Source organism: Bacillus rossius, chromosome 10 (assembly GCF_032445375.1).
Source record: "Bacillus rossius redtenbacheri isolate Brsri chromosome 10, Brsri_v3, whole genome shotgun sequence".
In the NCBI taxonomy this organism is placed as follows: Eukaryota; Metazoa; Arthropoda; class Insecta; order Phasmatodea; family Bacillidae; genus Bacillus; species Bacillus rossius.
In genome coordinates, this window is record NC_086337.1 from 48,585,272 (window position 1) to 48,603,034 (window position 17,763).

Below are 17,763 nucleotides of genomic sequence, written 5' to 3' on the forward strand. Positions count from 1 at the left end.
ATAATGCAGGAAATTTTATGAAGTGGGATTTTATTAAAAGGGTTTTACTGTAACAAGCATACAAAGCTAGAGATACATCAGTTTTTTACATATGAATAATTACTTACCACATCTATGTTAACATTCACTAATTTGAAGATTCGCTGTGGCAGAAATAGACACCATTTCCGCTTCCACTGGACATGATTATGATTGTAATGTAGCCTGAGGTGATACATCCCTACACTCGAATGGTCCAACACAGCTCCATGGAGCGATGTGGTACCGAGGGTAAGATGGTAAACTCATTTTCAATGGTTTCATGAAATCACTCAACTCCCGGCAAATATTGGTGGTGGTGGGTGGGGGGGGGGGTTTCCTTTATCACTGGCCATAGTCAGTTCCTTCCCTCTTGTTTCCTGAAGGTGTGTTGAGTTTGTCCTCCCACGATGAGATGCTAAGCCCCCTTTGCAACGCGGCAGGTTGACGCGGAAGGCCACGCGGCGAACGTGAAGCCAGCAGTGGGCCGGCTGCGCGGGCAAGTAGTGTTCGCGCGGAGCTGGTACGGCTACCTGCGCAGCGACGCGGTGCCGGGCAAGCTCGTCTCCTTCCTGCGGTCCGAGGTGCGGGACGGCAGCGACCTGCTCCCCGGGGACTGGGTCGAGTACCGCCTGGCGTGCGACCCCCACAGCGGCCGCTTTGCTGCCCGCGAGGTCTCCCGCTGCGAAGAGGACGACCCGTCCCCACCAGACAGCACCGGCGGCGGCGACGACACACGGGACCAAGAAGAAACCAACCCGTTGGAACCAGACGTTCTCGACGAGGGAATCCAAAAGAGCGAGAGCATGTTCTCAGGAGTTGCCAAAGAAGAAAGTGTACGTTGTAACGAAATACGCTCGAACATGTCTCATTCCGACTGTTACGAAGACAGCCGTTTGAACGATACAGCTCTGCCAGACGATGCTTGCAGTAAAAACATCAAACTTCACCTGTCTGACAGGATCCAGAGAGACACAAATACTTTGGAAAATGGTGTATCAAAGCGGGAAACAACACCAGCTGACCAAAAATATTCCGACGGTGTTAACTTCGAAGGAGCTGAAAATAAGATCCACAAGTGCGACCACAATGGTACTGAGAACGGTGTCCAGCATGCCGATGAAACGCAGAGGAGCACACAGAAGAGAACGGACGCCAATGCCTCGCACACGAGAAGAGGGAGACGGAAGAACGCAGCGAGCAGGGCGAGCTACAAGTCGCTAGTGTCGCATCCTGACAAGACGACCGACCGCGTTGTCGTCATTCGCCAGCCGAGGGGGCCAGGCACGTCCCTCGGTTTTGCCACAGGGCGGCAAAAGTAATTTTATCCATGTTTAACTTGAGTTAATTTCTTTAACTAAGACTTATAAATAGAGGTATTTTTATCCTAAATTTTCTTTTTAAGCATATCTACAAATTTTCTTCCACAAATGAAAATGAAATACTATGTACATGTTTTGAAAGTTGTAACTATGTAAGTTTACATTAATAAATATTTTTATTGTTTACATAGACTGGTAATTTGTCTTAACCATCTACACAGCCACAGAGAACTGCGAAATGCTTATACAAAATGTTCACACAAATCGGTAATAAAAAAGAAAATCCAGACTCCACCATTACCAGAGCTGGCATTTTTCAAAAATAAATTACCAATTTATAGTGTGTATGACTAGGTACACTAACACACAACCTGGAAAAAAAATTATCTTTCACAGCCTGACTAAACGCAGATTGGATCAGGACATTTTCGCCACAAATTTATATCACTGACTATTTCCACGACTTTCCAGGATTTCAAGTACATTCCCTGACTTACCAGAATGTACACACACTTATGAATATTTGTTTTACTAGCTAATTTTTTTAAAACTTTATTCCAATATTAATTTAAATGTTTAATAGTTCTTTAAATGTAAATTATATTATATTTTAATTTATAAATGTTTTGTTTCAGCTGTTAAAAATTTAACCACACAAACAGCTACACTACTAACAAATTTTAAAAATAGAACATTTTTTACCCCCTAAAACACTACCAGACCAAAATATTTGTTGTGTGCTCACAATACTGTATATCTTAGGGTGCATGTGGCTGGATAAAACCATGTTTCCTTAAATTTAATCATAGGAATCTTTAACCTTCTTGACCTACAAGGGTAGAATGAAAACAGGACAATAACTTGGCCCTTAGGCCTATTTGGATTTAGGTATAAATAAATGACAATGTTTAAGATATAATTATTTCATAAAATTAATGTTGCCTCTATTTTGATGAGCATCAGATAGTATCACCCCAGTCCAAATATCTTGAATAAGACCTGCATACCAGGAGACCCAGAAAAGCAATGTGTCAGTATAGGGTTTAAATGGTTGAAGCCAACCATTATCACAAAACCACTTTCAAAAATAATTATGTGCATTGCAAAGTTAAGGACATGGTTATAGTGTAGGTAAAAACATGTAGTAATAGCCCAACAGGCAAATACTATACAAAATTTTGAATAGTGTTTATCATTTTTGTTGCATGACAAATTAATTTAAATTGTTTGGGGTACTTTTGTATAATTAAAATTTAAATAAACATTTTCCCCACGAATAGGTTGTTTTTATGAATAATTTAAAAAAAGGCAGTTTTTTTCACATAAAAATCACACCCCTACTTTTCAAACTTCATTTTGGTATAAAATAGAACACGGTAAATGCATCAGTTATTCCTATGTCTTGAACCGAAAGTGTTTGTACGCTTGCATTTTTCAGTTTGCACACAAGATTCCATGACATTACAGTTCACAAAAGTTCATATACCTTTTCATTATATGTAATGTCCTGGATTTCTATAATGTTCTATTTAATTACAAACTAAAACTAGCATTTAATTAATACTGCCATTCATTTTGTATAGTAGTCCGAGTATTCCTCCCCTAACCACTCATAATTAGGTGCGTTAAAACAAAAAGGAAAGCACTAGTTAATATTCAACATGTCATAAATCCATTTTATTAACCTGCATATCCAATCAAATATCACTCACGAATATAGTTACAAGGTATACAAAGATAGAATATATATATTTAGTTCTTTACAAAACATTTTATAAAGAAAACAGGAAAGGAAAAGGTTAAGCAATAAAAATTTAAAATTCTGAATCAGTGTTCTAATCGTCATTTTATTGACAAAATTTAAGTTTGGTTACTTGCTCAACAAAACATAGTTGCAACTAGAGTGTAATGTCCAAAAACCCTTAATATCACACTTAATACTTTTGTTCCTGCACGCATAATGCTGTTAATCTTATACATAAATTTCCCTTCGCGGAAGTGCTAAAAATCACATCCAAGAAAATCTCAAAAATAAATAATAAAGTGTTTTCTTCAACATACGTACATACATGCATTCTTCCCCACGCACACGAACACACCACCACATAAATAAAATGGCAACTGCTCGCTGCCACAGTTAGCCTGCCACCATAAAACAGGTGGCCGCGAAGAACCACTTAATGGCCAGTGCCTCAGTTAATACTAGCAAACACCACGTGCTCGGTTTAATTTACAATCAACGATACTGTAGCCTACAAGAAAAACTGCTGTCACGAAACATGATATTGCGTGGTAACTACGTTGTTGATATCTACTCATAAAACAAATACCGTATGCTTAATAGCATGCTACAACGAATCTATTTAAAAATAAATAGAATTACTGTTTGTACTGTCAACATTATTCACTATTACTTACATATACATATATGGTATTGTCTGCGGCATTATCCTAGACTAACTGACAATGCTGTATTATTAAAACATTTAAGTAGAGTCCTGAAAGTAAATTCCCGTCAACAAAAACTTATGCAACACGTAGTTAATTTTGTCTTAGATAAAATTAAAAAAAAAAAAAATCCTAAACAAGTTTTATCTTCACAAGTACAGGCACTGATATGACAAATTTGTGACAGGAAGAGAGCTGTTTACGTAAAACAGAAAACTTAAAAAACTAGAATCCTGCCATCTCTTCTTCAGTTTAGATAAAACAATATCCTTTAGTAACAAATCACTGACTCATTTTAAAATACATCATACACATAAATATAAACTTAAAACAAATAAATTATGTGCCCGTTTCTTAACACAAAAAGTGATATACTATTAAAATAACAGAAATTCAACAGTGGGGAAAAAAAAGATATACATAAATTTTTTTTTTCATTTAAAAGGATAAAGAAGCTCGAAACTATCACAGAATTAAGCACAAAAGCCGTGAAAATGTGAAACAGATATGCTTTTAAGTTTTAACGGTGATGCATAATTCCATATTCGGCTCTACCAGACCGAACAAGATGACATCACGCCTAAACAGTTCCTCTACGTTACGGTTTCCACTCGACAGTGCCCGCCGCCGAGACGGGGGGGGACCTGTGTTCCGCTGGTCGCGACGACGAGGGGGCCTACTTCCCGGCCACCTGCTTCATGAGCAGGTCCGTCGACAGCGACTTGGGCCTCTCGATGGGGAAGCCGAGGGCTCGGTCCCACACGAGCCCCGCCATGACCCCCAGCGCCCTCGACACTCCGAACAGCACCGTGTAGTAGTTCATCTCGGTCATGCCGTAATACTGCCAACAAGCGCCACCCACTCTTGGCAAGCTCACCACAACACAGACAAGCATATCAACGCACTGCATTTTACCAGAACCTAATTCAAATCACAAAATAAATAATCTTTTGATATTTTGAATTCCAAGGATGTCATTATTTCCACACAAAAATTGTAGCTAAGTCCATACATCCAACAAATTATTAAATTTTTTTTTGTGCATCTCTTATTGACTCATTTAAAAAACAAATGCTCGCCAATTTATTTTTATTGTTCTGAATTCATCTCTTTCAGACCAGTGTATCACAAAACACTGCTTATAAACATAAAACCATACATTTTTGTCTCTACGACACACCTCTTTTATAACTTTCAAGCTCAACTACAAGACCTGCCTTTTTTCTCTCTCTTCAAGTTTTAGAGATTTAAATATTGGGTTCAGCTTACAGGATTATTGACTTAATACCACATTTGCAGGCAAACAAATCTTAGCAGCACGTTTTCTCCTTGCACAAGTCCTATTCACTCTCCAAATTGTGTCGTTAAAACGAGGCGTAAACAATCACCGCAGCTGAGCGTACCTGCAAGAGTGTGCCAGAGTGGGCGTCCACGTTGGGCCAGGGGTTCTTCACCTTGCCCGTCTCCAAGAGTACCGGTGGCACGATCCTGTACACCTGGCCCACCAGCTGTGCGGCACACCAACAGAACTCGCGTCAACACACCGGCGTGCACAACTTGGGCACATTCAAAAACTGAATTCGGCCCTAACGTGATGGCTACGGTATGCAAACCAAAAATAATTATGCTAACCTCAATATTTTTGATATCACATTCTAAACAATTAAAAACGAATACCGAGTATAGTGAAATCCTTTTTAACATGATGTTCTCAATGCAAAAGATTTTCTGCTGGATAGTGGAAGGTGAAGCTTCAAAAAACGGCAAGTAGTATCAAATATAGGTATTGACCATTTAACTTGAGCTTCGAAGTTCAAAATATGCTTTTAACTTCTATGTATTTCCAGTTTATTCAAGTACAAATTATGTCTGTGGTTTGTTAAAGATAGGCTTACATATACTAAAGCAACAGAAAATGTTGTACAATAGATTTTTTTGTGCAACACTTAAAATTATTTTCAATCCTACATTAACATTAGCAAACGTGCTTGTTATAACACAACCCTCACACAATAACAAATACAATAAATTGAAAACTTTGATTTGGTTTCGCTTTACAATGAAATATCAAACTTCGCTCATCCCTACTGATAAATACTTTCAAATAATTTTGTCTTAATAATATGTATCTTTATCAGTAGGGACACCTGTATTTCGCGAATACATTTCATGTCAAGGTATTTCACAAAATACTGTAGCTTTTCTCCTGTGGTTATTGGCTGAGGTCGGTGAGAGGTGTCGTCCCGCTCTTGACGGGGCCAACGAGAATGTGGTCACCGTATTGCTTCACCCTCAAAATTTGCCATGACTCTCTTAGAAAAAGCTACAGTGTTTTGTGAAATACCTTGGCATGAAATGAAATTGCGAAATACAGGTGTCCCTATCTATCAGTTTTCCTGACTAACCAGAACTACAGCTTAGGCCCAGGCGGAGCGAGACCGACCTTGAACAGGGGGTCGTTGGGGAGGTGCTTGAGCGCGAACTCGCGCTGGCAGGTGTAGCGGGGGTCCGTCTTCCTCAGCACGGCGTGGCCGAACCCTGGCACCACCTGCCCGCTCTTCAGCGTCTGCCAGATGAACTCCTTCACCTTGTCGTCGGAGGGAGCCTCCCCGAGGGCCGCCTGCATCTTCTTCAGGAACTGCAACACCTGGACGCAGAGCGCATGCCGCCGTGAGCATTGCCTAGAAGCCCCAATACGATATCCATACTGGTATCCAACCATATACAGCTCTCGGCCAATCGGGTTTGCTTTGTACGTTTACTGTGATAGACCACAAATCCTCTTTGCTGCCAGATCACGTCGATCAACTGGTATTTTTAGAAGTACATCTGAATAATTATTAAGTGTCTACTAGTTAACTATGAGTAGACAAGATTTTATACTTTTATTTTCTAGCTCTATATAATTTTTAAAAGACAAGATTTTGGAAAATGGGGTAGTATCACAAGCACAGAAGCTTTGGCTTCAGGTTAAGCCTGAATCTATACTTTCCCTCAGTCCCTGGTGGGTGGCTGCATCTGATAATACACTTACCACGTACAGGTGAAATCTAGCCGTTTCAGAAACATTTGACAATTTTAAAAGAGAGAGGAAAATGAAAGTTAAGTGCAAACACTTTAACTAGTGAGGCATGCCAACAAGATTTAAGATAGCAAGTGATGACGGTGAAGGCAGAAATCAGTAGCAAGCGCTTACCAATATGAATACAGATTTTTGAGTCACAGTGCAGTGAAAACAGTAGCCGACTGTGGTAAACTAATTGCCAGGAGCACTGAAGCATCCACACCGGCTGCACTCGAGAGCATCAACTCCCCACCAGCGCCACTCACCTCCTGGTTGGCCAGGCCATGGAGGGGCCCCGCCAGCCCGTTGAGGCCGGCCGCGAACGAGAGGTAGGGGTCCGACAGCGCGGAGCCGACCAGGTGGACAGCGTGGGCGCTCACGTTGCCTCCTTCGTGGTCACTGCAACAACAACAACCACAAACCTCCCTCGACTGCGACGTTCCCGGTTCCCTGCAGGGTGCAGCAAACCTCTTAAATGTTTATTTCAAACAACCAGGGGTGGAGGAAACCAAACACTACAAGGTTCTACATAGCTGGTGGTCAGGTTTTGAGTCTGGAATCAACCGAGTCCACTATACTAGTAGAACTGAAAATTCTCATTAAACTATCATAAAACGTATAAAGTAAAATTTTAAAATCTTTATTACAGCAAAAAAATCCCACTTTTAATTACAATTACAATGGAAGATGCAATGGCAAGGTGCAAATGCATATTAATGGGGAGTATGAACAATTTTATTATTATCTAATTACCTTCAACTAGCATTGATTGTTAGTGATTGTTAGTTAGCCACGAAAAAAGCAATAAAAAATTTCTGATACAATACCAAAACAAAAACTTCCGAAAAATTATGAAGTGCATATGTACAAAAACATTCTTGTTTTTTCCCTAGACATCAGTATGTCGGAGTCTGGTAGTAATTTTTCACCACATTCAGAACATTATTGCTGAAAAAATATAATTTTGAAGAACAAATTATTGCACATTTTCCAACCATTTACAAATACGTACTCTTGAAATTTAGAAAATAAAATGCCGGTTACTAATACTTACTTCACCAAAATATGGGTAAAATTTAAAAGCAGCATTTTTACGGAAAAATAATTTTTCATAAAATGGTAAAAAAAAAAAAAAAAGCATGCATTTATGGTTTTAATTAAAATTGATTCAATAAGAAAAAAACACAATAAAACTAATTAAATTAATTTTTCTGATCCAAGCACTTAAGTACAATATTCCTTTTTTTAATGATTTGAATTAATTTTTGGTTAAATGCTTATATAACTCGTACTTCGGTGCTTGATGGTTAGAGTCCCGATTATATGGTGAATCGCGATAAAACGAAATAACATCGAAAAACACATCAACGTGCGACAAAACACCGAAAAACATGTCAACACACGACAAAACAAGAAAATAGGCAACATTCAGTAGCTGTTATTATTTATTTAACATAAACTTCTGGTTTCCGTAGCATCATTATTGCTGGAATCAACTCGGCGTGTTTTGAATTCCATTCTAGACCACTATAAAATGAAATACAGGTTACATGTACAATGTCCGTGCTTTGTTTTGATTCTTCACTTCATAGAGTCCATAGATACATACAATGCAAAGACGTGAAACCTAGATTAGGCGGAAAAAATCTCAGAGCATGTTCCAATAAGGATGGTATACTAGTACTTTGCGACACTGAAACAGTACTCTAGCGTCTAGCCATCGAGTTTTCACACATTTTAAAATACATCTTTTTGAGTTGCTGTTTTTGTATTGACTATTGTTATATATTGCTGTTTCTTGTAAGTTATAAAATGCTGGTTTTATTTAGTTTTGTTAATAAACGATAGTTTTTAACTTTTACTAAAAATAAAACCGAAAACACCGAAATCTCATATTTTTAAAACGAAATTGATCAAAAAATAACACCATAAAATCGGGACTCTATTGATGGTGTATTAACTAGCATTTTGGTGTTATGCGGTGTTTTAACAGGGTTTTTAGGGTAATTTAAGGTTTTATCTCAGTTTAACATATAATCTTGTCCCTAGTTACGGGCCTTAAATAGCACTGTTCATGCTACGTAAGTAAACATATAAACTGACATGTCAAGTTATCTACTTGATAACTAGGGACCGGAAAAATTTGCGAGTTCAATGACCTCCAGGATGAACTCCATAATTCTGCGTACACTCGGTCAAATGTCACCCGCTCATTGGCTGCTGTCTCGTGAGACGTCCCAACGTAGCAGCCTGTGATTCGATAAAGCTTTGGTCGGGCGTTATCTCATTGGCCCAGCGTCATCCAGGCAAGTTGTGAGCTAATAGCGGAGGTATAACCATTTGTTTTTTAGCCTATCGCGAAATGAATTCGCGAATTTTTCCGGTCTCTATTGATAACTCAAGCCCTTCCGACGAAGCCAAGCAGACCTGTGGATGGTGAGGTAGAGACGCATCAGCTCCGTGAACTCGGGACTGTCGTAGCCCAGCATCTGGGTGTAGTTGGCGCTCCAGTCCTTGGTGGGGTCCACGGCCCCGATGCCCTTGCCGTCCCGGAAGGTGTTGCGGTATATCGTGGCCGCCACCACGGGCACCTTCGCGATCAGGTCCATGGCATCCTCGTACACCACCTGCCAGCGGGGAGCACAACCCAACATTACAACCATTACCTGCTTCGACACCTCTAGATACTCGCTTATTTCACTTCCTACAGAATATACCCAGCAGCTACACAAGTGGTCTAAGTACTTATACTATAATACGCGGCCCTTCTATATTAATTTATATTGATTAATTATTTGAATCAGCTGTACATTAAAATTGAACTTAATTCATTACATTATTTATGATAAAAATTACTATCAATATAAGAAAATAATTTTTCAAGTAAGAATTAACACAGGCTTAACTATAAACACTCAAATATATTTCAAAACACCTTCATTACAATTATGTAAAAAATTTCAGAATTTTAAAAAGTACTAAATTTTTTTTTTACTAAAATATCCCTCCATTTATAGACAAAGTTTTAACATCACTTTACACTATTTCAAAGATTTTCTTCTTCAAATTATGTAACTGTAGGTTGTCAAATTATCCATTTTGAGCACAAAACATTTTTACAGAAACTTTTTAATAATGCCAAAGAAAAACAGCTCTAAGGGGCCGGCCCAGTCAGGAGTGTAGTATCCGTGTTAGTGAGGCGGGACTTTAAGTTCGTCATTCAAGGGTGCTTCTAAAATGGTCTTCACATGGCAGAGAAATGAAGATAAAAGTGTAGTGAAAATCTCTTTTAAAGAATCTGTACTGGTGTATTTCATGCCTAAAAATTGCTCTGAAAATATGTGTTCACGCCATTTTCACCCTTCCAAAAAATAGTCTGAAAAAAAGATATTCCAAAAACAGGACGGCTCAACTGCCCTCAGCAGCTTTTCGTAAATAGACCCCACCTCAGATATCTTAAGCAGTTTTAAAACCACGTGGTTTTTTCCTGAAGCTCTGAATACCGCTCGTGTGCCTGGATGGACGGGGCCCTCGAAGCAATGAATCTGGTCTCCAACCGACAGTATTGCAGTGAAGCAGTGTTCGCGGCTCACCTCCCAGTACTTGGACTTGTGCACCCCCGCGCTGTAGGCCTTGGCGAACTTGCTCTCGGAGTTGAGGGCGGTGACGGCACAGCTGAACTGCGACATGGGGTGGAGGTTCGAGGGGAAGTTGTTCAGCATCGTCACCACGTGCGACGGGAGGCTGGCTCGATTCGCCCACTCTTTGGAGAGAGCTTTCACCTGCACGGCAAGCACAACACGATCAGTACCAGCCCACTACACGGGCTGTGCGCTGCAAATAATTGGTTACATATCTAATCTGGCATATGCATATACAAATATCCCTAATTAAGAAAAAAAAAACCTGATTTAATATTATGAAACGGATGCAGTAATGTAATAAGGAATAATTAAATACATAAAAAATATTTTTTGCCACATATCCACTAGGGGTCTGCGAGTATTCCAAAAATATTTGATATCCAATTCAACATTTGAAATAAAAATTTTTTTTATCATTATTCATTGCCAATAGATAAAGCTAGCGGTGCTCACTCACAAAAAATTTTTAAATGAGAAGAGTGTTAACACGTACAAAGACAAGATTGTTTTCTGCAACATAGTATGTACAACTTTTTAACTTTAACACATATAAAGTAATTATGATTACAAATTATTAAAATTACTCTATTTTTATGTACTTAGTTATATATATAAATATATTTTCAAACCTAAAATTTTCAGGGTTAAGAAAATTTATCGCAAGGTATTTGTTTGTGATTTTCATTTTATCAATATTTCTTGGAACCCTTTGAAGTATACGAATTTACTTGATAAAAAAAAATTGCAGAAGCCTAATTAATAACATCCGTTACAAAATAAAACCTGAGAAAATGTCACATCACAGTCGATGAGCTACATGGGATCTTGCTGCTTGGCACAGATAGGTAGTAATGACGGCCAGTCACCTGGGCCTCGTTGGGCACGTCCCCGGTGATGAGGAGCCAGAACAGGCCCTCCGGGAGAGGCTCCTCCCCGCCAGGGGCCTTGGGCAGCAGCTTCTGGCACTCGGGGATGGAGTACCCCCGGAACCTGATGCCTTCGTCCGGGTCCAGCACTGACGTCTCGCACACCAGCCCCTTGATGCCTCGCATGCCCCCGTACATCTGCCGCGCGGACCGAGGAGTTAACACAGGGGCCTCCGCAACCCACGGGCCATTATGGATGGCATGAAAGGTTCAACACTTTATCCTGCCATGTCTGATGTGTCAATTGTCAATTTGTTTAATCCTTTTTTTAAAGTTTAATATTTTAAATTCTCATTTCAAAGGAAACCTACTGCTCACAATGGTGCATGAATGCCAACAGACAGAAGTGTACGCAAAAAACCTAATTTCAGGGTGAGGGTGGGGGAACAACCACTTTTCCTGCCGTTTGCTTTGTAATTATTTCCATTTCTTGTAGGGAATGAAGGATTTTTTAGGAATTCGGATTGGGAGGGGATATATACATCTCCATCCATCATCTCCCCTGCATACACCCCTGTTGGCAGGCTGAAACACTTTGCTCTTATTACGCACAAGAATAATTCACAAAGTATTAATGGTCAGATAGACAACGATGGGACACATGTGGATGAGATGGAAATACCACTATAACCCACTATAGCTCGTGGCAACGTCTGCTAAATTTCTCACTAGTCAAAAATTTGACGTTTTACCTAGCTGAGGGAGTAGTGTAATCTGATCACTCACCCACTTTGAACTTCTGGAATAATTATTATTACTACAAAAATTATAATAAAATGTTAATTATATATCATCTACCTGATAAAATGTATACCAAGAAAACAAAACAATTTTTTTTACAATTACATTATGTTTTTACAATTACATTATGAATAGTTAATACAATCAGAAGAAACAGTTACACCCACAAATACATTGAAATGAACTCTTACCATTTCAACGGTAACTTCTCCAACTTTGGAAGCGCCATAGTTTTTCCGGAAGGCCTTTATCCTTTCCTGTTCTGCGGGAACTTTCTTGGAGAGCACAGCTTTCAGGTCGGTTGAGGAGTCCGCAGATATTGCTCGTAGTACCACAGAGAGAGAAGATAGTACTTTCTGCGGAAAAAAAGAGCAAATACTAGTTAGATTTTTAATGAAATAATAACCTTCAGAAGGGTTAAGTAAAATATTTTGTAGCATAACTCTTGCTTATACTACTCACATGATCTTAATTGAAAATAGATATTCAGTCCAGCAGTTAACACTTAATTAATAAATATATTTCAAAATAGTACGCACTGGTAAGTTCTTCACCAATAAATTTGGTGAAGTCATCTTTTATCTTATAACATGTCTGACTGAACACTGGTTGTTAATACGTAATTAATAAAATATTTTTGCCAGCACTGATAATTCTACCTCAATTAAAATTAAATAAAATAGTAATGACCCAAAAGTATTCAGAATAATGTGGTATTTTTTGAATGTGAAAATACTGCAGACATGACCCCGTCTATCAAGCTGTTTTCATATGCATCAGAAAATAGTGTGTTAAATAACAAGTATTCTACATATACTTATTTACAATAAACAGAATAAACCTGAACAATATAAATATTCGAAAATTAGTTTTAGTTTAAAAACTATTTTAATAATAACAACAAATACACTTTGGCATTTAGTTATCAGCATTATGGTAGGAATGGTATAAATTGCACTATTGTTTAGAGAAAAATGTACCAAAAAAATATAAACTTAACATGCTTGAGATGTAGGCCTATAACTTGTGTTGAATATGCTTTTCTTTTTTGCCATGCATTTTAGTTTAGGCATTACATTTAGATTATTTTTAAATATTGGCATTTGGCTAGGAAAAATAATTTTTGAAACAGTATAAAATAACTTTACTTAAAAATTGAATCAACTATCAAATAGTACTATAATAACTACTATTCATTAATAGTTAACAGAGACTTCACAATTAATAGGAAAAAAATAAATGTCACCATGCAAATTTCCACATGAAAAAATTAACTAAGTAACAAGCATGAAACAACTTAGAATTCATTGCCTTCAACTATTTAAGGATAATTAACCCCAAAACTGGGGGGCTGGGGGGGGGGGGGGGGAGAAGAAAAAAATAGCAGAAAATCATGAAATTAATATTACACATATAGTAGCACCTCATAAATACAGATGTTGGGCATCAAAATTTCATTTATATCAAAAATAACAAGTTTGAAATATACAGTATGTCAAATTTTAAAGCTCTCATTGCAGGACGTGCTACTTTTAATCCCCCACCAAACACTTGTTTGCGGGACAGCACAGTTATGACCGTGCACACCAATTAAGGTAATTGCCTGTCATTCCCACACAAAACAGGTTTTTTCACCCTGAAATGTTCTCTTTGAACAAATTGTGGTGTATCAGTTTACCATGAAGGACTTCTTTAGTTAATAATTTTCTTTGAATACTTATCCGTTGAGAATGATCCAGGTTATCCAGAGATTTTGAGTAAAGGGATCAGATATGTTTTGCTGTAAGTACAAACTATAAAAAAAATTTCAATAACTGCTCCAAACAAAATGCTAACTTAATAACAGAAACTAATGCAGAAGTATCTTTCTTTGTTACATGTATATCAAACATTTTAATATAAAAATAATATTGCTATTTATTACAGCAAACAAATTTACAAATGTCAATCTACATCGATACTGATGCTAGAAGAGAATTTCCTCTGATTAAGAAACAATGTGGAATACCATCTGTACTGAAAAAGTTGTTGGCTAGATGCTATTTTGGGTCGACACTTTATAAGCTTCAAGCGAAACAGATAGCAAGGCAAGTCTCAATCAGCCAACAGTGACGACTGCTGTCAAAGGCCCACACGACTGTCTCCAGTCACCAACAAGATGAACTAGCTCACCACACAGGACCATGCCTCGGGATGTGAGCACCGCCCCAATGGCAGCGCAACAAAAATAATAAAGCGTAACCACAGGGCAGGACAAGTTATCTGCGAGGTTACGAGCACGCCATGTGCAGGAGTTGAGTCGGCACTTCGCGGCCGAGATAAGTGCCAATTGTGGAGCCGTGTCCTTGGCAAGAGAGTTCACGGTGGTCAGCACGAGAGCGGCACACCGCTGGAAGGGGAAGAGGGGAAGAGGGGAAGAGAGGAAGAGAGACATCCTCGACATTACAGACAATTAGCAACCCAGCACAGTATTTAAAGACTCTGCAAATAATATCCAAAATATTCTTGTACAATGACAAAGTAGATAAAAAATATATTCCTGCAAAATTTCATATTTTAAATTTAAATAACACAACCAGATGCAAAAAAGAAGCAATAAAATATCAATTTTTTTGGCCCTATAGTTCTATTAATTATAAAATGTAAGCTTTGAGCTACATTTAACTAACATAAATTTTTAAATAAAATATTATATAATACTAGCTAATTCAATCTTTTAAGGGAAAAAAAGAAAAAGAAAAGAAACTGAATAAAATAAGTCAAAGAAGAATCCAGGCCACCTGAATGCAGAAAAAAAAAAGTATATACTTAAGTGCTCATTCTAAGCAGTTCAAGGCCACACGAGAGACAAGATAAAAAAAAATCCTTACATAACACAAGATAATAACATCACAGAATTCCCAAGCCAGTAATCTTTTCCAAGAAGGCCAGCTCGCTGGTCATTACGGAATAAACCTGCTTCAACTAGTGACACGCTATCAGCACCAACCATCCACACTGGAACTGCGGAGCTGCCTTTGATGTGGATTCATACAGACCACTCCTTAATTCCAGCACGAGATGCAACAACATGCTGAACAGTTACAAAGACTGGAAAAATGAAAACAATTCTTCTCCTCCACAAACTAAAAAAAAAAGTCTGCCTTGTAATAAAAGTTGGCAGGCAAACAACATATATATAACATTCTAAATACTAATAAGAGTCGATGCAAGAAGTGTGGTAATGCAGGTGGGTTCTTCGAAACCTAGAGTGCGTTTTGTCTCCCTAATTTTAATGTGGAACAATGAATGCCCTGTGTTAACAAAATCACAAACCCCGACTAAGCATGCCTCAATACACACCTGCTGCGGCTAGTGAATGCATAGTCAAAATATCTGTAATTTGTAACTAATACAAATATAGTCACAAAGCTAAAGCAGTAATACATATATGATGGAGATTGTACAAGACTATTATAATTACAGGGTTGGAAAAAAAAAAACACGTTAAAGTAACAACCAAAACTTTTTTTTTTGGTTCAAACCAGATTTTTTATGTTCAAACAAGGTTTTTTTTATTACATTATTTTGGTTCTTAGCATGTTTAAAGGAAAGCAATACAACATCCCGCTTTCTGCCACTCATGTTGAACCACAAAAGTTATAACATTGAAGAACTGAAGTCTAGCAAATCTGCACATCACTTAACCACAGAAAGGGTTATTTCTCCACAGGAGAAGGATTCTCCAAAGAAAAGGTGTTACCACAGAATGGGGATCTATAGTATAGTTTGGCATTTCCCACAGAATAGGAATTTTTTAATAATAAATTTATTTCCTTTTTTTATTACAATTTGACTACAATTCACTAATAAATTTAATATTAGAGGAGTATTTGGGTGAGTATAATTTAGAACTTACTTCAGATAATTTAAATGATAATATATTGATTACTGATTAGTATATAATTTTTTTGTTCCTGTAATTCACAAGAAACATTAATAAGCAAACTTTTGTTGTTATTGTGGAATTAGACCTTCCATTAAAAAAATTAAGCATTTTCTATTTTAAAATAATGATAAAAAATAGGTTTTTATAAAAAAAAAACCACTTGGTTTAAACCATGGTCCAAACCATTGTGGTTTAAATCAGCCAACCTGGCCAGTTACTAACTATTATAAATATTAAAATATTACTCAGAAAAAAAAAATTATTACTTGATGAGGTTTTATGGCGAGCACTATGTTATAAATAACTTGACCTTGACCAAAGTGATAAAAAAAAATCACCATGCTAACAGAATCTTTTAGTTAATCATGTCCCTGATAACATTATCTTTTTTTTTTACTTTGCTCATTGAGTAACTGCATGAGATAAACTAGCTAAAATGTAAGATAAAGGTGGCATCAAATTGATGAAACAAATACTGCACATTTAAAATGTTGCCAGCAGTTTTGCATGCTAGAAACTTTTTTTTTACAGTTTAGGTATAAGTTATTCATTTTAAAATTCAGGAAACAGTTGTATTTATTTTCTATCCCAAAAAACCACCCCTAAAATTATGAACAATTCTCTGAATTATGGAAATACATTGAAGTTCGGCTATAAAATTGTCTGCTACGATTTTTAGTCACTAAAAACAAGGGCATCATTATTGTTTTTGCTTGCGGGAGGAGGGGGTTTCAGATTTCCCAATAAAAGGTAGCCTACATCATGTTGGGCATTCCCAGTCTGCAACACTTAAAGAAAGCAATTATATTTCTTTTAAATCTAAAACTTAAAATGATTTGTCTTGGATTGGTTTCAGTACACTCATTGAGATAGTTTTTACTCAACTAATTCTTGATCCATGACTGAATTCATTTAAGAGACTTAGGGCGGTATTCCAAGGCGTTTAAGTAAGGTAGCGAATATGCACTGCCTTGTTGGGCAACTGCCGTACCCTAACTCTCGGGTCATGTTCCAAAACGTGTCCTAGCTGAACCCCTGGAAGGTATCATATCGGCAGCCGTTTTAACAAACGAGGACTTGTGCGAGGCTATAAACAGCTGTACTTCGTGGAATTGATCGTAATATTAAATTTGGTTGTACAAGAATAAACAATGAATTTTTGGCCGTATTTATGTTTGCTGTTTTTTAAGATATTGGTTGGGGGGGGGGGGGGGGAAGGAATTGAATTGTAATCGTAAAAGTTCCGTTAAAGTTCATTAAAAAGGAAAAAATATATATACAGTTATGGATCAAATCGGCAACAGATAGGACACGAAAAATCAGTGCCCTAAAAATAAGGGACTGGCCGTGTCCTATCATGCACTTGGAATATGGTTAAGGTACAGGTATTGCATATTCAACACCTAAACCCTTATTTTTGTGTCTTGGAATACGGCCCTGAGTCGATCATTGGAGGTTATGGAGCGGAGACAGATGTTCACCTGGTGAAGTGCAGTCAAATAGGTATTTGTGACAATGCATTTGGAACAACTATGCACGAGCTGTAACTACTGTGAGTTGTGCTTAATGCTAGCCGTCACCCGCCATTGTTTTTATTAAAGGCAAATTAATAGACGTTCCACTATATTATAAGCATAATTTAATTTGGAGGGTATCATTCACTTTTTCTGAT

At 37.7% G+C, this 17,763-nt stretch overlaps 2 protein-coding genes across 3 annotated transcripts in view; one reads left to right on the forward strand and one right to left on the reverse strand.

Annotated features, from left to right (window-relative positions):
• LOC134536112 (uncharacterized) overlaps positions 1 to 1,526 on the forward strand; it is a 79,851-nt gene extending 78,325 nt beyond the window's left edge. For both annotated transcript variants that reach the window (XM_063375678.1, XM_063375677.1), the window contains one exon: positions 462 to 1,526. In XM_063375678.1, coding sequence (XP_063231748.1) covers positions 462 to 1,340 — 879 coding nt within the window. In that variant the 3' untranslated portion in view covers positions 1,341 to 1,526. The remainder of the gene's footprint in view (positions 1 to 461) is intronic.
• Positions 1,527 to 3,167: 1,641 nt separating this feature from the next.
• LOC134536113 (probable citrate synthase 2, mitochondrial) overlaps positions 3,168 to 17,763 on the reverse strand; it is an 18,421-nt gene continuing 3,825 nt past the window's right edge. Inside the window, exons 2-9 of the mRNA XM_063375680.1 lie at positions 12,355 to 12,519; positions 11,363 to 11,560; positions 10,446 to 10,634; positions 9,280 to 9,479; positions 7,119 to 7,251; positions 6,232 to 6,435; positions 5,192 to 5,296; positions 3,168 to 4,629 (exon numbers count right to left, since the gene is read on the reverse strand). Of these exons, the coding sequence (XP_063231750.1) occupies positions 4,465 to 4,629; positions 5,192 to 5,296; positions 6,232 to 6,435; positions 7,119 to 7,251; positions 9,280 to 9,479; positions 10,446 to 10,634; positions 11,363 to 11,560; positions 12,355 to 12,519 (1,359 nt within the window). The 3' untranslated portion in view covers positions 3,168 to 4,464. The remainder of the gene's footprint in view (positions 4,630 to 5,191; positions 5,297 to 6,231; positions 6,436 to 7,118; positions 7,252 to 9,279; positions 9,480 to 10,445; positions 10,635 to 11,362; positions 11,561 to 12,354; positions 12,520 to 17,763) is intronic.